This window comes from Pelecanus crispus, chromosome 9 (genome assembly GCF_030463565.1).
Source record: "Pelecanus crispus isolate bPelCri1 chromosome 9, bPelCri1.pri, whole genome shotgun sequence".
NCBI lineage: Eukaryota > Metazoa > Chordata > Aves > Pelecaniformes > Pelecanidae > Pelecanus > Pelecanus crispus.
The window spans coordinates 32,813,829-32,834,527 of record NC_134651.1 but is presented as its reverse complement, the minus strand read 5'-3'; the positions used below and the strand labels follow the sequence as shown (position 1 = coordinate 32,834,527).

At 52.5% G+C, this 20,699-nt stretch overlaps 2 protein-coding genes across 2 annotated transcripts; one reads left to right on the top strand and one right to left on the bottom strand.

Annotated features, from left to right (window-relative positions):
• Positions 1-768: 768 nt before the first annotated feature.
• WDR31 (WD repeat domain 31) lies at positions 769-7,513 on the bottom strand. Its single transcript, XM_009479449.2, has 9 exons — positions 7,467-7,513; positions 6,546-6,675; positions 6,009-6,083; positions 4,809-4,953; positions 4,626-4,726; positions 3,945-4,012; positions 3,285-3,426; positions 2,456-2,618; positions 769-929 (listed from the first exon to the last, which is right to left on the bottom strand). The coding sequence occupies exons 1-9, from the start codon at positions 7,511-7,513 to the stop codon at positions 769-771; spliced, it is 1,032 nt and encodes a 343-aa protein (XP_009477724.1).
• A 2,657-nt stretch (positions 7,514-10,170) lies between these two features.
• BSPRY (B-box and SPRY domain containing) lies at positions 10,171-19,590 on the top strand. Its single transcript, XM_075716995.1, has 6 exons — positions 10,171-10,227; positions 11,016-11,114; positions 11,724-11,954; positions 13,514-13,539; positions 14,799-14,923; positions 19,064-19,590. Exons 1-6 carry the CDS (start codon positions 10,171-10,173, stop codon positions 19,588-19,590), a joined length of 1,065 nt encoding a protein of 354 aa, XP_075573110.1.
• Positions 19,591-20,699: the final 1,109 nt, after the last annotated feature.

Genomic DNA, 20,699 nt, shown 5'->3' with positions numbered 1-20,699 from the left:
TGCTGTATGCTAGCTCTTATTTACTCCTAGGGAAAATACTACGGGATGGGAAGTCAGCAACTAACACAGAAAAATATTTAATTGCAGTTTCCTCTTGTATAAGCCTAGATACCCAGCTACATGTGCTCAAGCTGGTTCTTAAGTATCTGATGAAGTGTCTGCTAAAGGGACTGTTTGTGCCTGGCAGCTGTGCCAGGACAAGCCCCGCCAGGGTGTTTCTCATGAGGCTGCCATTCACAGGACAGTCCTGGCCCAGCAGTCACCCAGCTGGCTCCCACATTTCTAGCTGGCTTTAGATTAAATTTTGAACACCAATGAATGTTCTGCATTTACACTTGTTCCTGGGGTATGAATCCTAGTGCAGGGTTTCTGTCACAGCACGTTCAGCTCCACTCAACTGGAGCAAGGGGAAGGAGGCTGAGCATTTCCTGCCCTGTGCCCTGGCACCCTTCAGTGCTGCCCCTTGACTTTTCACAGCTCATCTTCTCCCTTAGCTCCCACCACGTGCAGCTAGCCTGCATGGTTGGTTTTTTTGCTCTTTCAGGAGTGAGAACTTGGCCTGAATGCATCCATGACTTGGCTTTTCTTCTAGACTAGCTCTAGTGCCTTCCCGCCACCCACAAACTGAAACCAAAAAATGCCCCTGCCCTGCTGATCACACATCACTGCCCTACAGATGCAGGGTCTCCTGATGTTTGCAGTCAGGGGGAAGCTCTCGGGGAATCGCATCCCCTTGCAGAGCAGTCTCTGTCAGGAAGGTTACTGCAGTCAAAACACTGCCACCTCCTCCAGCACCGGGTCTGCATGGTCACTCATCTGGAGTACATGAATTCCCGAGTTAAAACTGGCACAGAGCAGTGTGGAGCTGTCGCAGACGGCCAGCGAGGCCAGTGGTCCCGATCCCTCGAGGCACAAGGTGGCCAGGCAGGCTGGGGATGGAAGAGAGAAGTCACCTGGGACACTTGGTTTGCTGAGATAAGACATGACCAGACCAACCTCCCACCTCCTGGCTCTGCCCATGCATGTCCATCTCCTCACCCAAGGAGGCTGAGCTGCACCCCTTGCTGTCTCAGATCCCCGTGTCCAAAGGCATCGGGATGTGCCCTCTGGAAGAGAGACCCTCCACCCCCATAAGCCCTACAGGGGATCTGTGCATTGTCCAACTAATGTGGATCCAGGCTGAGGCCGGGCTCTGGCCCTTCCCTGGAGAGGAGGCAGGGATGGATGGACAGACAGACCCCAGCGGGCAGAGCTGCAGGGCTTGCATGGAGGCATTCCCAGCATGCCTTTTTCTCCCAAATTGCTTACGGTCCAGAAAAATTTTTCCTAAGGGCTCTGCTACATTCAATATGCAGTTTTGATAAATCACCAAAAAAGAAAAAGAAATAAGATCTACAATATCCAGCACCACATCAGCCCTTCTGTTTGTGTCTATTATTTAAAAAAAAAAAATCCTAAGGCAGTATTTGTGCAGAGACACCAGCCCCACACTGAGCTGCTAACAGAGCCGCATTTGACACAGACATACAGGCAACTCAGGGGGACTTACACCTTTTCCAAGAGCACCTGAATTAAGGCTGATGGCTGCGAAGGTCACCCAGTTGTGAAGGCAACAGGATCAGAACAAAGCTGCTGCCAACCCCGTGGCTGTCTCGGCATACACAGGCACCAGGGTGAAAGAAGAGGTAAGTGAAACAGAAGGTGAGAGCTTTTTCTGTGGGAGATCATCAGGTTTCTATTTTCATCCTATGTTAAATAAGTGCATTTGGAGAGGTGCTTAGCCATGGGGAGTGTCTAATGCTGATGACTTCTGCTGCATTCAGTGCCCATCTGTGAACCTGAACGGCTTCCCAAGCGGTCTCTGCCTTCTGTGCAAGACGTTGCTAACAAACAAGCCTGCTGCTATGGCAGGGCTTGGCAGGTAAACAGCCTTTGTGTACAGCTCAGGTGAGGACTCAGCCCTTGCCAAGTACTCCAGCAAGCCGCGTTAACCCCGAAATGCCTGCGACGACCCTTCAAGAGGGTGATCAAAGCGAGGGCAGCTGCTGACCAGCCTTCTATCCTCCAGCACAACTTCTATTCTTTACACCTTTCCACTCGTATCTGCAGAAAGCCCTGGAGTTCCTCTGTTCTTTTTGATTTTTATCATTTGTCCTTTCATTGCTGAACTTGGACATATCTTTAAAAGCCATCTTGTCATTACTTCCTTTTAGTTTAGGAAGGACACCCACCACCTCCAATGTTACACACCCAAACACCCTCCTTCGCTGGAGGGCAAGCAGAAGCCCCTGAGTTTGCTCTGGGGCATATCTCCACCCTGCCCTGCAGCTGGATTAGAGTAAATCCCAGAGATTTCAGGCTTCATCATGCCAATTACCACCAGGAGACAGAAACAAAGGAAGCAGTTTTGTTATTCCAGGGTAAGGCACACTGAGTGGGCAAGACCCTCCCCTACCTCCAGTGTCTTGGTCCCAGACCTTCACTGTGCTGTCGTACGAGGACGTGGCAATACTGGGGGTGAGAGCTGGGCCCCGTGGAAGGAAGACGCACGAGGTTGTGGTCTCGAAATGCCCTTTGTACTCACACACTTGGTTCCTTGTCTGCCGTAAGTCCCACAGCTGCAAGGCAACAGGCAGCATTTAGAGCTCAGGCTCTGTTACTGTCACTTGTCAACAGGGAGCTGTTTTACAAAGAAAGGAAGATGGTTTTGGATAAAGAGCTCCTTGTCAATCCTCAGAATACAATGTCTACTGCCTTTGACTCATGCTCACAGTCCTGAAGGACTTCAAACCCCAAAGGATTTTCACCATCAGTGATTATTTGAGCATGTGCCCAAGCCCATTAGAGCTGATGGGCAGATAACCATGTCTCCAGCCTGCTCCTGTCCTCAGCCCTGCTCTCCCTGGGATGGGATGGTCTCATCCTCTTGGTGCTCACACACAGGGCTGAGAACCTGCAGGATTGAATCCCTGGTTTGGAAACACCTCAAGCAAGGGGTCCCTTACAGGCTTTCTGCAAGAACCTCGTGCTCCTCGACACCATTACTGAAACAAAATCCCAGTGCTTTAATCAGGAAGAATATCTGCTCAGATATTCTCTGAGCAGAAGACTTACCAAAGGGACAGGCAGGAAGACACTAACCTCTGGCCCTGGCTGGTGGCACCAGCATAAGGCCAATGGGAGCAAGCAGATCCTTGGAGCACTGATCTGCTGCCATCCACTGTATGCTGTAGACATTGGAGAAAAAACCAGAAAAAACAGGACTTGCTGCCCAGCAAACTCACGGTCGCCTCGCCGCCCTCCCCAGCAGAGCCACTGCTGCTGCTGAGGCAGTACCGCCCGTCTTGGCTCACATCGCAGCACGTCTGAATGTGCCGCTTGGCTGGAAACATGTGTGCCACCTGCAGCTCCCGGCTGTCCCAGATCCTGGAAGGAACAGGAGTGGGGAAGGGGGACTCTGACGCATCAGTGCCACGATGGGCTTCCCTCCATGCCCTCCCGCACACCCTCGCTGCACCCTCACATTTTGCCCTTGCTGCCGTCCCTCATGGAGCAGTCCCCCTCCTTCCTCCCAGCAAGCCAAGCTCCCAAAGCCCTCACTGCATCCTTGCATCTATCTGTCCTGGATCAATCTTTACTCAGAGCAGCTGTGCTGAGCTTTCTTTTTTATAAATTCTCCTTTTTACCTGCAGCCACCACCCAGTGCTGCTTACAGCCATGGGTGTCCCCATGCTGTCTTTCCCTGGCAAGAGATCATGCTCCAAGACCCAGGTGAACTGGAAGGTGGCTTCTAGCCACCCCAGCAGGGTACACGAGACCAAGCAGTCATGACAAATAACAAAAGAAAAAACAACCAACCAAAGAAACAGCCCCTTGTGCACTGGCATCTTCCATAATCCCTGTGTGCTGTAACTCCCTTCTCTGAGGCCATATGTAGAATTTACCTGATTGTTTTATCCTCTGAGGCCTGGGCGACGTAAGGCTCCCCAGGAACCCAGCACAGATGTGTGACCTGCAGAGAGGAAAAGACAAGCAAAGCCCACCTCTGCGTGCAGCCCAGGCTGGTGTCCGCCTGTAGACACACAGCCACTGAGCTCCCATCCTCCCCCTCCTCGTGCTGGGTTGTCAGTAGGAAATGTTGGATGAAGTTTTTTCTGCTTCCACCAATGCTGCTCTGCTACCAGGTTCAATCCCAGTGTGGTTACTGGGGGTTATTTGCAGGCAGGGAGGTGCCAACAGCTCGACAGGACACTGAGCCATGGAAATAGGTGTACCACGGGCACCAGAAGATGGTAGCCATACCAGCTCCACTGCTAGGCTGGTTACAGAAGGGAATGCAGCCCCCACTGCACAATGTGCTTCCTAACAGCTCTGAGTCAGAGCATTAATAAATTGCTGCAGGTCTTTGGGTATCTTTGTGGTCCTGGATTTGTTGTTACCTGGAGAACGGAGTAACCAGCCTCAAGCTTTGGTCTCCCCAGGTGCACAGGCAACCTGTGCAGTGCCTCAAGGGCTTCTTGTAGCACCAAGCTCAGAGCAAATTCACTCTACACGGCTTCATGTGTGAAATACCCAACTAGGCAGCAAGGTGCCATGACAGCATGCAAGGAACCAGCAGCTCCTACCAGATTCCTGGAGATAGCAGTTCTGCCCAGACACTCTCCAGTCTCTGTGTCCCACTTGCACACGGTGTTGTCTCGTGAACCTGTGCACAGCTGGGAAGCATCTGCAACCACAAGTTAACATTAAAAAAGGTCAAGAAAAGTTGTCAAGAAATCCCTGGGGAATGGGAGCGTGTTGTCCCTCACCCGGGCTCACAGCCAGTCCAGTAACAACCAGGTCATGTCCTGGGAAGTGCTGGCTTGGCCCCGAAGTCCTGTGAAGCTCCCACATCATCACTGTCTTGTCCCGGGATGCACTGAAGACTCTGTTTGAGTCAAGGGCAGAGGTGACCTGCCAAGAACAAGATGAGAGAAGCCCATTAGCCTCCCCACCCAGACCAGCTGTGTACGGGGAGAGCACAACACTCTTGCTGTCATGTCAAAGCCCAAGACATGCAGAAACGTGACTGGGGAGAGCCTGACCTTCAAACTCTGTTTTGTCCATGCTGGATGTGCACATGCCGGATTGCCTGATGCTCGTGCTGTGACTCCTGCTTGCTTCTGCTCTGCCAGATCCTGGCCACAGGCAAACCCCAACGCAGCAGGGCCAGGGGAAACCACTCAGCCTGAGTGCGATTGCTGCAGCCTGTACTGTGGCAGTGTGTGTCATGGTGGGGAATGTCAGGCAGCTCAGGTGTGCGACCTGCTAGCAGGACACATGTCCTCTCAGAAGCAGGGAGCTGCATAGTGGATGGGTGTTCTCGGATCTCACTCTCAGAAACCATTAATTTTATGGGAAAAACTTCCTTAAAAACCCAAATGAGCCCAGTGCATGGTTGCTTTGTGCATTGGGATGAACGAAGCCCCCTTCGTCCCTCCAGTACCCACAGCACAGGGGACCCCCTGGGGCTGTCCCCAGTCGTAGGTGCACCGGCCATGCCATGCACACATGTATACACCCCTGCACATTTGCTCTCTGAGTAGCGTGTTTGGCTTTGTAATCAGAATGCCAGAAGGAAATTAAAGCCCCGCTGTTCCCAGGCATGGCTGATCTGTAGAATAACAATGAATCTAGTGGAACGAGACCAGAAGAAAAGTGAATGGCATCTCTGAATCAAAAACTTGACCCAGTAATTAATGAATTTTTGCTACACAGTGTGTTGGAGGGGAAGATAAGCACACGTCCAAACCTCCTGGAGCCCTGTTTAGTCTGGATGCTACCACTTCATGTTGCTTCCCTGGGACCTTGGGAAAAACCTAACACATTCTGATACCCTGCCCCCTTCCTGATAGAGCAAAGTGAGCCCTCTGTGGATGACAAACCGTTGCTCCATCATTCCTGCTTCCCCAGTTTCTGATAGGTAACAGTACAGGAGACCCCACCGCACTTGATCAGTTGTCGCTCACCTTGGTGACCTCCCGCTCGTGCCCGTTGAACTGCCGCAGCGCAGCCCCAGATCTCCAGCTGCAAACAGCCACGCTCTGCAGAGGAGCAGGGAAAGGCAATCAGCAGGGGCAGCAGGAGAGCAGGTGAAGGAGGATTATGCATGTTTTTGGTTATTTTATACCAAGACCCATGCACAGTCCAAGCTTGGAGAGGGAATGGGTTCTTCTGGTTTTGAGCTCCTACAGCATATATAACTGCCTTTAGAGCCTGTCCATTGCCAGGTAAGATAAGAGAAGGGCCAGTCCAGTGATTCCAAGCCTGGTTGAGAGCATTTGATGTGATCTGAGCTCTGGAGAGGTTATGAAATTTGATTCAATGTGCTTCAGTGTGTGCCCTCACTCTAAGCTTATCTTTTCTTTCTAAATTCAGCAACTGACAAAGTTGTTACCATTCACTGAAATGTTTAAAGCTCACATTTAAACCTTATTTTCCTAACCTGTCAATACATGTTTCCGCCTGTGACTGTGCTTTGTGCCCCGTAGTGCTGGGTGCCTCACCTTATCCCGTCCTCCTGACACACACAGGTCTGGTTTGAGAGCAGCCACAGAAGTGACGGCGTTGGTGTGCACGGGGCTGTGCTGCTGAACAGCTCGAACAGGTCCTGTCTCTTCCACGGAGCCATCAGCCCTGCAGCAGGCAGCAAGACAGTGGCGGGAGCTGCAGGGCACTTTAAGGCAAAGTCAGGGTGCCATTCCCCAATGAGACCGAGGTCTGGGAGATGGCACCAGTGGCTGGACTGGAGGGTGACAATATCTGCCTTTAGAAAGCCGAAGAGAAGCTCTGAATGGACAAATGCACCTCCTGGACTAGGTAAGATGGAGTAGACCTATTCCAACTCTAGAGCTGCTAAATATTTAGATGTTTACTCACTCCATGGTGGTGCAAAGAAGAAAAGAAATTTTGATCTTACCAGCCTCCGCTTCCACTAACACCTTTCAGGCTCTGCTGCCCTCCTTTGCTCTGCCACCAGCCTTGCCAAGCACATTGAGTCCCCCCTGCTGCTACCCTGTGCTCTCAGCTGATCTCCAGGCAGAGATCACCCACCTTGCTGCCAGATACTGAATTATTTCATCTTGCTGATGAAAGCTGATGACAGTCTCTGAAGGGACAGTGAAGCAGTTTGGATATTAGGGCCAAACAGCCACCCCTGGAGCTATTAGCCTTCAGAGCTCTGCCTTAGCCATCACAGAGCACAACCACCGGCCAGACTTAGACGCTTGGCTACATTTTGGATTTCAGTCCCCCAAAGAAGCTGAGCAGCCTTTAGAACCAAGGGTCAAAAATGAAGATCTGATTCATACATTCAATAACGAAACTAAAACCACGTGCTTGTTATATTCTCTGTTCATTTGCTGTTCTCTATTCACTCTCATAACTGGTTTATTAACTTAAGATAAGATCATCTGGGGTTGTTTTACCTGTATTTGGAGGTGTGGAAGCTGATTTTGCTCTGCAGTTTCCCCATAGCCCTGCCAACGAGCACGGCTCCCACTACAGCCAGCAGCGGTGAGCATCACATCAGCATCTCAGGCACCTGACGCTGGGACATGACCTGTGGGTGAGGAGACACAGCATTACTGGGAATCCAGAGAGGTTTCTTCTTGTTACATATACGGGATAAGGTGCTGATAACATGCTATCTACGTCTTAACTTCATGTAGAATAAGAGGAAAAACCTCAGAGGATGGGACATCTGGACCTCCCTAGTCAAACCTTTTGCTTAGAGCAGAGACAGCTTCAGAGGTGAGGTTACTAGGACCTTACAGCTGGGCTTTAAAAATAGCCAAGCTTGGTGAGACCACGATAGAGATGGAGCTGCTGCCGATAATTCTTCTAGTGCCTTATGCCTCCTCTTACTCCAGTATCTGCTCTTAACTTCCATATTTTCCAGAGATCCCAATCTCTAGACTGGTGAATGCAAACACCTTCAGACTGAAGTTCGTACAGCCAGCTGGTGGGACTGTATCTTTAGACCAAGATAACTGCAGTCACAGGCAGCCTGAACTTAACTGGACCAGCCTGACTCAATGTAAAGCTTGAAGTGGTTTTTCCATAGGCTGAGGAACACTTTGGGAACAGCAGCTTCTATGTCCAAACTCTAACCCCAGGTCCAGGCTAGACAAGACCATATTGATAACCCAGATGCATTCAGAAAAAAAATACTTGCTGTCCAGTCTGAGACCAGCCTGCCCCATCCCAGGGCATCCCTCGCAAGCAGCATCATGACAGCCAGTCCCTGCATGAGCATCCATCCAGGTGAAGGAGCCTTCGGTGGAGCCGGGCTCAGGCCGAGGCAGCATCTCTCCCTCTTATCCTCACAGGTCACAGACCAAGCAGAAACCAGTTTCAATGACAGCGAATGACTTCTTAGCTCCAGACACACTAATTGGATTTAGTCTGTACTAGGTGTACATTAGCATTACCATCTTCCGCGACAGTAGTATTTTGCCAATAAAAATCAGACACCGCCTCCCCCCCACCCACACCTGCTTGTTCCAGCAAAGAAAAAACCTGCTTCAAGGCTCTGCCCACAAGAACTTGAAAACCAAATACTGGAAGCACTAGGCAAGAGGGGTTGGGTTTCTACAAAAGATTCCCTTTCTAATTTTATCCCGACAGCCTTTGTGATTAGTGATTAGTAATACCCAGCTAATCTCTGCCTATTCTATCCATGAGTTTGCATGTTCAAAAGACGTGAAGAATGATAAATCTCACAGTTGAGGGGCAGTGACAATTCGGCAATTTGCTTCTTTCAATCAGACTGAGTGTCCAAATAGTTCCACCTTAAGAACAAACATGACTCTATGATTTTTCTTTGACAATGGGAGAACTCTGGAAGTTGTTTCTCCTGCAAGACAAGATTCTAGGAAAAAGCTAAGACATAAATTCTGAGTTTTTAAGTATGATGATTGCTACGTTTCCCAACCAGCAGTTAGTTTCCCCACTCATGTGGTTAATCTACCCGTGCAATCGTCCCTACCTGCACATCAGCTCAAACCAAGCTGGATCACGGCAGAGAGCTGCTGGCGACCACAGGAGGCTGCAAGGAAAGCAGGAGGTCTGTCTTGTCTCTAACTGCGGTCGCCTGTCTCTTGCCCACTGCAAAAAAGAATAGATTTTTCTGAATCCTGAATGAGAACAGTAGTTGCTCAGGCAGGATGTTCATCTGAGGTTTCACTATCTGGCAGGCTTCCCTGCACACGTTTATCATGAACCTGGTCGATCACAAAGCTCTCTAATAACACAAGGATCTTGTAGCAACTGATCCATACAAAGCTACACCTCCAAAAGACTGAATTTCACACTGGAGGATCTGCTATCCTCTCTTCCCCCCAAACACATTGCTTAACAGAAATAAAAAAAAATTTTTTATTAAATTGTTTTTAAAAAATGACCCAGGCTGCTGCCTAAGCCCATTCAGGTATTGCAGCGAAATCCGTACCATGGCATAAGGAAGCTACACTATCCACCGCAGCAGCAGGCACAGAAATCACAGCAGAGCCCTCTCCCCATTTTCATGGGGTGTTAAATATCCTTTAGAAGAGGGGTGTCTAACAATCTTTGGGGAGGACACAGGGGCAGCCCCGAGTCCCTATAGCCAGGTGACCCCACGGCAATGATGCAGGTCCCTGTAGCCGTGTACCCACCCGTGGGTGGTACATGGGTGCATCCCGGGTCCCTGGAGATGGGGGGGGCCCACAAGTAGGATGGGGGGGAGCCTGACGGGGGCAATACGGGTGCCGGCCAGGTCGCTATAGCCGGGGCAGCCCCTGGGAAGGATATGGGGACAGCACAGGTCCCTATAGCTGGGGCAACCCCACGGGAAGGCTATGGGGCAGCCTCTGGGAAGGATATTGGGACAACGGGAGTCCCGTGGGGGTGGGCTGGCTGCCCCACATCCTTGCCGCGGGGCTGGCCCAGCCCCAGGAACCCACCGCGCCGGGCCGTGCGGGACCGCCCCCGCCGCGCACTCACCGGGGGCCGGGCCGGGCCCCGCCGTCCCGTCCCGTCCCGTCCCGTCCCGTCCGCGCCTCTCGGCTCCTCGGCGGCGGCCGGGGCGGAGCGGTGTGCGCGGCCCGGGCGGGGCCGCCGCCGCCCCCGCGGCAGGTGCCGGGGCACAGCATGGCCCAGCGGGGAGGGGGGCCGCGGCCGCTGGCGGAGCGGGCGGCGGACCTGCGGGTGAGCGACGGTGGGGAGCGGGCCCCTGCCCCTGCCCCTGCCCCGGGGCGCCTCAGCCTCGGGCCGGGGCCCGTCCCCGGGGCCCGCCGGGAGCCCGGGGCGTGCGGCGCTGCCTGCGGCGGGGGCGGATCTGGGGGGGGAGAGGGGCCGCGCCTGGGTCTGGGGTCGCCTGGGGAGTTCCGGTGGGGCGTGGGGGTCGCTGGTGGGGTGTGGGGCTGTGTGAGTGTCCCCGTGGGGCGGTGCGTTCTCTGTGGGGCCCCTGGTGTGGTGTGGAGCCACGCAAGGGGTCCCCCGTGGGGATGTGGGCTCTCTGGGGGGCTCCTGGCAGGCTGTGGGGCTGTGTGGGGTGCCTGGTGGGGTCCCCTGTGGGGAAGGAGGCTCTCTATGGGGTGCCGAGCAGGTTGTGGGGGCCCTGGTGGGGTGTGGGGCCATGGGAGGGGTCCCCCACGGGGGGGGGGGGAGGCTGTCTGTGGGGAGTGGGCAGGGTATGGGGCTGTGTGGGGGCCCTGGTGGGGTGTGGGGCCACCTGAGGGGTCCCTCATGGGAATGGGGCTGCCTGTGGGGAGTGGGCAGGGTATGGGGCTGTGTGGGGGTCCTGGTGGGATGTGGGGCCACCTGAGGTGTCCCCCATGGGGAAGGGGGCTCTCTGTGGGGTGGTGCACGAGGAGCCCGGGAGGCATGGGGCTGGGGGGGGCCTGGTGGGCGCTGGCTGGGCAGGCTGAGCGGGGAGCTCAGGGCCGCCATTGCCCCGTGGAGGCCTGCATGCTGCCCGCTGCTCTGTGTTCCAGAACAAGATTGTGGACCGGTGCGAGCGGCTCCAGCTGCAGAGCGCTGCCATTGCCCGGCACGTGGATGAGGTGCTGCCTGCCAGGGACCAGGGTGTCCTGGTAAGTCCCAGCCCCTTCTCCCAGCGCAGTATGGAGCGTGCTGACCCCATGTGCTCCCATGCTTGCCATTCCTGGTGGAGATACTGAGCTCTTGTGGGGCTTGTTGGTGTGCAGGGTTGTCCCCCTCCTACGCCACAGCTTGTGCAAATGGAGTGCTAGGGTGCACCTGTGATTCCTGCTTCATTTGCCTAAAAAATGTACACAAACAATAAATTTCTTGGTATTAGTGTACAGCCATCAAACGAGGACCAGTGTCTTATCAATTCCTGATTTTATTTGTGCCTCACTTGTCACTGAGGACAAAAGACAGTTCTTGCTGTGGCTCTGTTTCTCACTAATAGCAAATTGAGGAAGGTCTGCTGAGGAATAGGACTCTGGTCCCTCACGGGTTGTCTCTTAGGTTACCAGGGTTAGGCCAGGAGGCAGTAGGCAGGTTTGGGATTGGTTGTCCCATTTACCTCTGCATGCATCGTGATGATTACTGTGGCTTGGGCTCAATTAACAGACTAATCTTAACAGCTGAGCCCACAGAAAGCCAGCAGAAGGGGCTGGTGCTCTTGTTGGGGTTGGAGCAAGGCTGATGTTTCTCCTCTCTCCTTGCTCTGGCAGAACGCAGCCAACATGGCCCGAGAGCTGGTAATCCAGAGGCTGATCTTTGTGGGGAATGCCTGTGAAAATGAAGAACAGCGTTTGCTGGAGAAGGTGCACGCGGAGGAGGAGCGGGCGCACCAGAGCATCCTGACCCAGCGGGTGCACTGGACTGAGGCTTTGCAGAAGCTGGCTGCCCTCCGAACCTACCTGGTGGACATGATCACCAACGTGGATGACCAAGGCCTGGTGGTGAGTACTGCTTCTTGTACCGAGGGACAGGTCAGTCAGCCCAGAAGTGACCTAGACTTTTTATCATGGATATTATGGGACTTAAGTACGGTGTTCAGCAGCTTGCTACACTGACAACAAGGAGGCAGAGTTGGACAGGATCTATGTTTGCAGGTCTAGCTGAAGGAACCTCAGTCACCTGGTCCTGACAGGCTACCATGGTGATTCCTAGAGCATCTTCTCTGCCCGATTCTGCTTTTGCTTGCAGTGAGGTTCAAAACCACCCAGGCTCAGGTCTCCAAGCTCTTGGCTTGAAGCTGCTAGCTCTCAAGATGTCCTTAGTCTTGATAGCCAGGACAGCTACGGGTTGAGAGCTGCCCTTACAGCAGTCAGTTGGGCCATGAGTTTTCTAGTGTTCTGTCTAGTTTTAATCAAAACGTGACCCTTGGGAGCACCTGCAGCTCTTCTTGAAGGTCTGCCCTGTTGTCTGGCATACCTCTGTTTGGGATATTTACTGTGCAAAGCAGCCCGTGCTTCCCTTTGCTCAGTTTTCTGACTATTAAGTGGTCTCAGTTTACCCAAGCGATTTCTCTCGTTGTAGACGTGAGTGGTAGGCATTGCACCTCCTTTTCTTTGCTCTTAGCCGCTGCTTGCTACATGTAACTTTGTGAAGAGAGGGGCAGCAGCTCTGCTTGGCAAACAGAACCGATCCCATGGATAGAAGGTAGACGGCTGTTCCTTCGGTGGAGAATGCAGTTTCTGTCCTGCCCCAGCATCTTAGTTGGCTGGGCTGTGCCCACACTGTAGAGAGTAGAGGTTGGAAAGCAAGATCCATCAGATGACTGTGGCAGAAAACACCGAGACCCTCAATTTCTCCTCTTGCCCTGTAGTGGAGGGGAAATAGGGATCATACATTCTCCGCCTTGGATTGTTGGTGTTGGTATTGGTGTCTATGAGGAAGCACAGGATGTTCTTGCAGCATGCCCTAATGGGGTGGGGGAGGCGGGGGAACCTCAGGGCTGGGGTTTTCACACTCTGGGCAAGGCAGGGTGCAGCAGTAAGAGCTCCCAGGTAGAGACAGGCTGGTGTCTACCAGACGGTATGGGGTCAGAGCTAGTTCTTTGTGGGTCTGAGACTTTCCACCTGCCTCAGCTTTCTCACGTGTTTTGCTTGCACCAGACGATCCAGCTATACTTGCAGTCTTCTGCTCTCACACTGCTTGCACGCACAGCAGAGTGGTGGCAAGCTCTGTCTGGATGCTCCCATGCCCTTGAGCATTTGTCACCCAGCCACCCAGTCCCACTGCTGCAGCGGACGTTACCACTAGCTAGATGTAGGAGATGTATCGCCCTCAGCCATTCCCACTCCTTTTCTGAGTCAGGGATTGAAAGTGCTGCAGCTGAAAAAAATGGATGTTGGACACTTCCCCTGCTCCCCAGGGCCAGCATTGGGGTGAGGAGTGGTTTCTCTGGGTCAGGAAGGAGAACAGTGCTCCCTGGGTCCTGGGTGCCCTAGCCTGTGTTTGGGATTTTATCTGTGAGGATTTCAGCTGTGATGACTCTTTCTCTCCTTGTCCCCAGCGTGCAGAACAAGAGATCTTCGAGAGGTTAGTACCTGGCTTCTCCTGGTCCTTTCCCTGACCACTGCTCCAAGCTTGCCTGCACCCCCTGTGGCTCCTGCTGTGAGCAGTATGCCATTGCTCAGGCAGCAGGTGACACCCCCTCTTCCTCCCTCATGCTGCTTTTGTTGAGGACAAGGACAGAGCACAGAGATGCCAGCATGCCTCTTTTCTCTGCTTCATGTGCTGCGCTGCAGCTCAAGACAGAGAAGTCTTGGCACCTAGAAATGCTCCATGTGCAATGTCTCCCCAGAGGCACTGCCAGATGCACTGGCCCTTGCTTACAGGAGACCTTCTCCAGCTCCTTAGTAAATTCCACAGGGCTCCCTGGGAGATGGAGCAAGCCTGTCCCTGGCCTGTTGGCAGGAGGTCCACCTGGAAAGCTGGCGTGCTCCATGCCTGGGGGGCTGCTGGCACAGCATCACCCGGAGGGCAGTGCACCCAAGCTCCGCACTCGCGCTGCCTCCTTCCCCAACAGAGAGATTGCATGGAGGGGAGAACCAAGTGCAGGTGTCACCATTTCTGATAGTCATCATCAGTAACATTGGGCTGCCCTTCCTTGAGAAGGCAGCTTGGTGGCTGCATTTTTACAGGCATTCATTTCTGTGGCTGCTGCAGGGGTGCTAGCTAGCACTGGTTGGACTCTGCTACCCAGAGGACTTTCAGGAGTATTTTTGCCTGGAACCTGCCTGTAGAGAGTAAGAAATTGGCCACAGCACATCACCAGCAGCCAGTGCCAGAGCCTTTACTTAGAACCATGAGTTCATGTGTGTACTGCAGGCCACAGGAACCCAGCAAATCTTCAGTCTCCTTGCTATGCTGTATGAAACCCGGAGTCCTGGCTTGTTCTGCTGTTGTATCCCCCTTCGCTCTAACAGCGAGGGTTTGTTGATAAAGAGGGAAATCTGATTCTCTCACTGCAGCTTGTTCATTGTGCTCCTCTTGTACCTTGATGGCCGCTCTCAGACGTGTTTAATCTCTGTCTGCTGAGTGAGGAGGCTGTTGGCTTAGGCTGTTGGGATTGTATTTTGAAACACTGAGGTCCTTTCAGAAGGGACTGTAATCAAAGGCAACCGGAAGTATCACTTGGGAGGAGACTTTGTCCAGAAACCCCCAGTGCAGTTTCTCAGCAGCAAGTGCTCCTCTTGCAACTGCTCCAGCTCATATTTCTGGCATACTTCCTAATGATCCCTGCACTGGTCAGTAAGTCATTGTATTTCAAAATAACTGTTATGTTCCTTTGCTAGGACAGAGGTGGCGGAGGGAATCTTACAGCCACAGGAGTCCTCGAAGTTAAATTTTAATCAGACCTGTGTTCAGAGTCCACTGCTGCATCGACTATGGGCCTCTGCTGTTCTCTGCTGCATCGCAGGTCAGTGTCTCAGTCAGGTCTCATGCTCTCTGAGGATTCCTGTGTGCTCATTGATGTTTTGCCCAAAGAAACATCCTGATGCTGTGTCCTGCCCAGGACCTGGGACATCCTGCCCCCTCTGCTGTCCCAGCCCCTGCTAGTTCCTTGGAGCTCCCCAGCCAGGGGGGCAGCAGCAGCTGTAGGAGGTTTGGGAGGGGGGACGGTGGCTCAAAGCAGCTGGTTATGGCTAAGAGGAGAACAACGGTTTAAAAAGGCTGTGTCTTTTATCAACTCTGATTAACGTCACTTGGTTTCTTTTGCTGTTTCCTGGGTCACTTGGTGACATCAGTGAAGCTGATGCTGCCGTAGAAATATCTGTCACAGAAATTCCTTTTTATCGCGTTTAGCATTGGCCTGCTGGTGATTATAAAAGAGGGTGAACTCACCCACGTGGCGTCTGTGAGACGCCCTGTCGTGCTGGAATGAGAAGTGAGTAAATGCAGTAGCTTTCTGATCATAAGCTGAGATTGTGGCTGTGCATGAGCTGGTGGTTTGTTAGAGACATTGTGATCTGGTTCAGCTCTTGCTGTACAGCTGAGGTTCCATTGGAGGCGTTTGTCAGGCCAGTGACGTGCTCTGGGTATGGTTTTACCAGGTTGGTGTCGGCTCTGTTGAGCAGGGAGAGATGTTCTTCTTCCGGCTGTGATCTGCTTGAATTGCTGATTATGAAATACTTACTTTTACTCTTGCTTCCAGGCCATTGTTAGAGCATTTCAAATGTATTTTTTGTTCCTCAAAGGTGGCAATATTCTTCACAATTTGAAAACATTTGTCCCGTGTGCCACCTCATGAACAATCCCTGGGGTCATCTTCCCAAAACTTTTGCATTAACCTTTGATTTTTGCTCATCTCATTCTTGATGCACAGTTTTTCCCTGTTTCCAGGTCCCTCTCCAAGGTGTGTGCTTCTGGCTTTTGTGGCTTTTTTGCTCTTGTGTCTTCCAATATTAGCTTGAGAATCTGCGCATACCAGACAACACCATCATTTGTTTCTTCTACTGCAAACTCTGGTGTTGCTCTCACTTTGCAATTAATTTCCCCCTGTTATGAGTCTTTGAGTGCTGGCAGTCATGCAAACGCCTGCAGTTGTACATTGGCAAAGTCAAGCAGGTTCTCAGCAGATGTTCAGAGCTATTAAGTCATGCAGGAAACCTTTCCCTAAGTCTCTTTGTTGTGACATGGTTTTTTTTATGGATTCTTTTCCCAATAGCATCCTTGTCAAATGTAATGACTCTTAAGGCATTTGTTCCTAGTTATGGGTCTGTTGGTGCTATTATTACACTCTGGCTTGGGGTTTGGGTGTTAGGGTTTTTTTTGTTGTTGTGGTTACATTTAACGTGTCATTATTGCATGCTGAGGATGCCTGCCATATCCTTGCTTATCTCACTAGTCCATAGTCCACCCAGGACCTAGCCTTAGAGATTTAATATTAACTGCAGTAGTCCTAGCTTTCATTAAGACACAGTAATACCATGTTTCACTTGGTGGTCTCTCCTCCCAAAGGCAGTTGAACAGGTGGCAATCTTGTTTATTTGCTTGAAAAGAGTAAATTCCTAGCCTTGATGGTTTGCCCCTGTCACCTCTCAAAAACTTGGAAACCAGCAGGCAAAAGAACCTCCATTTCACTCTCAAAAATAAACATGATTCCTTTGATGTCTTTACTTGGCATCCAGGCTTCTGTTTTGCTTACGTTTGGGATTGGCAGCTTCCTCCTTAAACCGAGAGATGATGTAAATCTCCTGGCACCCTTCTGGGAGGGATCTCAGGTCATGGCCACCCACATTGTCCTGCTGGAGACCTGATGGAGGACCCTCTGCAGAGGTGACACAGACTAAAGCCATCCCAGCTGACTGAGATGTTGGGCTGCCGCATGGTGACAGGGACCAGGCTGGGTCTGGATTCCGCCTTGGTGTCTGAGTCTAGCTATGAGGATTTTAATTTCAGATGTGTGAGTTTGGAAATGGGAACTTGGAATTTTAAAAGTAGTAAAATGTGCTGCAGCTAACACATACATACTTGACAGAGATGTTAACCATGTTGACTTACCTACTCAGCATCCCTCGTCTCTCTGAAGTGGCAAGGGCACTCTGATGGGTATTGTACACAGAGAAAAGAGATTTTGGGGTGAGATGAATTCCCAGTGGAATTGTTCATCAGAATATATGGGAATATCCAGAGGGCAGATTTAATCATGACAAAACACTTGTCTGTGTGGGAAAATTTGCTGATCTGAGTTACTCTGCTAGCACTTCCTCTCCCTCAGATGCTGCCCTGGAATCATAATTCCACAATGAAGTTATGTGGGTGTCATCAGGGTGGTATTTCCTGGTGCAGATGATCCCCTGTACACGAACACCAGAATGCAACCCCATACCTAGGTTAGATCTGTGTTGCACAATATGAGGTTTAGTGCCCTTCTTCTGTCAGAGGAAGATGAAGTCTTGGACTGCTCCATTTTCTATGAATTCATAGCAGTGTTTGGCTTCCTGGAAAGTCAACCTACAAATAGGCAGCGTGGGCAAATACAGCTGCGGAGACCTACGGAGGGCACAGCGTGGCGGGCAGGCACACTGCAAAGCATTTGACTGCTGCTCAGTGAAATAAATCATCAAAGAAATGAGGTTGTCTGCTTCAGCTGGAAGGGGATGCTGTCTTCAGCTCTCTTTCTGCTTGCTGTTGCCCACAATAGCTTCCACCTAACGTGCAAGCATGTGCGGCACTTCCACATTGTGCAAACTGATAATTCAGCCTCGGCTTGTCTCCTGCCAGGGAGCATCAGGGCAGGTGCAGCCCTAGGAAACCCCTTGACCAGCACTGCTGCTGTTCGGTGCTGCTTGCTGGTCGGAGTGATGCTGACCTGGGTCTGCATAGGTGCTGGAGCAGGTCGGGCTCTGGGACAACCCTGTTCAGGGTGCAGTGTAATGGTTTGATTCTTTAAGGGCCTCATCCTGCCATGTGCTGGATGCCGAGTAGAGGGTGGTTGGGAAATGGCTGGAGCAGGCATGATACGGTAGAGCTCTTGCTGGTGGCAGGGCTGGGAGAGCAAATGACTCACCTGCTCCAGCCTTGTTTCCTTGGTGGTTTAAGACCTAAAAAGAATGAAGTGAGGGTGGGGGGAAGACAGGGCAAGGAGGAGCACCTGCAGGTAGAAACTCGGTCTCCCCAGGAGCAGGTGAGTCAGCTGGGCGTCAGCCTCATCTCTTTGCTTCATGAGTTTACAGAGCAAGTGAAACACTTGTACGAGTGCTGAATAACTGCACCTGGTCTGCAGAACTGCTGAGGGGTCTTGTGGGGGGAGCATGCAGCCAGGGCAGGGCAAGCAGTGCTGGGTGCTGTCAGCCCGCGGGTCTGAAGTGGAGCAGACCCCAGCGGGTGCAGGTGTCCTGCAGCCAACCTGGCTCTCACCCTGGGCTGCAGCTCGCTGGGTTTGTGCTGTGGCACAAGGGCAGCTGGGCAGCCCCTTAATTCACAGCAAAACCAAATCGAGTCATGGCTGTGCTAATGTTTAATGTCTGGTGCCACCTCCTGCAGCTGCTCCAAAAGTGCTCAGGGTGGGTTGATTGATGACTTGGGCTTTATAGGAGGAAAGGGATTTCCCCTGCCCAGCCCTCTCTGTTCTTCCTCATTCCTGTATTACCTGCTTTGCAGGTTTTCTGCAAACAGTACTTTCGCAGGCTCTTGACTCTGGGGGAGGAGAAGCCAGGTCCTACTCACCCACAGTAGTGGTGGGAAGGGATGGGGCTCAGATTTGGGTCTCTCCCAAAAGTGGGATGAACTGAACCTGCTGAATTCTGTTTTGTGGGGATTCGGGCCAGGATCAGAGTAAGATGAGCAGCAGCATCTCTGAATCTGCAGGACTTCTAGTGCAAGGGTGGAGAGGTGTCTGGTGAAATCTGGGCTTTGATGAGTCTCTGCATTGTTCTGGCCCTGGCTTGAGAGAGGAGGCTGTGGGGAGCTGCTGTGTTGGCACCCAGCCTGAGCCTGAGCCCCCGATGCCGTGTCACCCCAGGGGAGCAGACTGTGTCTCTGATGGCCATGACTTCTTTGGGTGGTTCAGGCAGGGGCCACTGAGCTGGCGCTCACCGTGTGGCTTCTTTTGCAGGCTCACAAGAGATTCACATTGATGAGAAAACTGTCAGCCCCCACCTCAGCCTGTCAGAAGACAGGAAAACCCTGACCTTCAGCCCCAAGAAAGCAAAGGTGGACTTGGACTGCCCCGAGCGATTTGACCACTGGCCCAATGCTTTGGCCACTGCAGCTTTCCACTCAGGAGTCTGCGCGTGGAAGATCAGTGTGGAGAAGAGCTGTGCCTACAAGCTTGGGGTTTGCTACAGCTCCCTGCCACGGAAGGGGTCTGGCAATGAAGTCCGCCTGGGCTTCAATGTTGCCTCCTGGGTCTTCTCACGCTACGACAAGGAGTTCAGGTTCCTGCATGCCGGTCACCTGCAGGCAGTGGAGCTGATCAAGTCTCCGGCTGAGATCGGGGTGCTGGTTGACTTTGTGGGAGGGGAGGTGCTCTTTTACGACCCCGATTCCTGTACCATCCTTTTCTCCCACAGGGAGACCTTCACGGAGCCCCTCTATCCCGTCTTTGCTGTAGCGCACCAGAGCATCTCGCTTGTCCAGTGAGCAAAGCATTGCACTCGCTGGGGGGGTGAATATACAATTGTATATACACTATACGGTGCCTTTATGGGGGAAAGGAGCCCAGACAGGGCTACTGGCTTGTGTACAGTGGTGTTCAGGCAAGACCTGCCTTCAGACTACATCTGTTCTTCACATGTTTTACAGCAGCTTTCCTCTCCTCGTGGAGCCTACACCCACCCTGTGTCTGCCATGCTGGGGCGAGGGGTCAGGGTAATGCTTGGCTCTGCCAGCTGCTTTTAGGTGAATCATTTAATTCCTCTCCAACCAAGGGCAGCTTTCCAGCCTGATGGCTTTAGAAAACAGCAGAAATATAGAGAGATGTGTTTGGAGAAATGGCAGGGAGGAAGCACATGGAAAGGGACATCATTGGGACACAGCTGGAGACACGCTTTTGGGAGGAGCTGCCCTATGCCAGAGCAGGGACAGTGTGAGGGGCTGTCACCCGTGGGGGACCCGCATTGGGGCAGGGGCACCCCTGAGGGGCTGTCACCCATGGAGGAGCCCATGTCAGAGCAGAGGAGTAAGAAGCAGCAGCAGAAACCTTCCTGAGCTGCTCCTTGCCTCGCCAAAGGGAGTGGGGGGGGCTTGAGTGTGACATGGGGAAAGCACGGGGAGCTGATGTTAGGCAGGGAGGAAGGAGAGGTGTTGGACTGAAGTTGAGCAAGGGAGAAAGGCAGGAAAGGTGTTCCCCCAACTGTTCAAAATTTGTCATCCTTATTTCTCTATACCCAAATCAGTAAAGTTTGTTAGTTGGCAATACATTAAGTGAAATTGCCCAACTCCAGACTTGTTTTGCCTACAGCAGGGAGCCTGCAACTGCCTCCTGGACACCGCTGTCAAGAAGGGGATGCTGGTGAGGTGGCAAACCTGGGGTACACTGAGGCGTGCAGGGCCTGTGCGCAAGTCTCCTGGGTGCTTTGTGTGAGCAGACCTTCCCCGGGATGGGACCAACCCCAGCTCTCCTGATGCACTTGCAGAGGGGGATGCTCAAACCTCTGCCTAGTGTGACTGAGAAGGGATAAACCTCAATAAACCTCCATCCCTCCTGCCAGAATGAGCCTTCTGGAGTGCAGCTTGACCCAGTCGCCAGC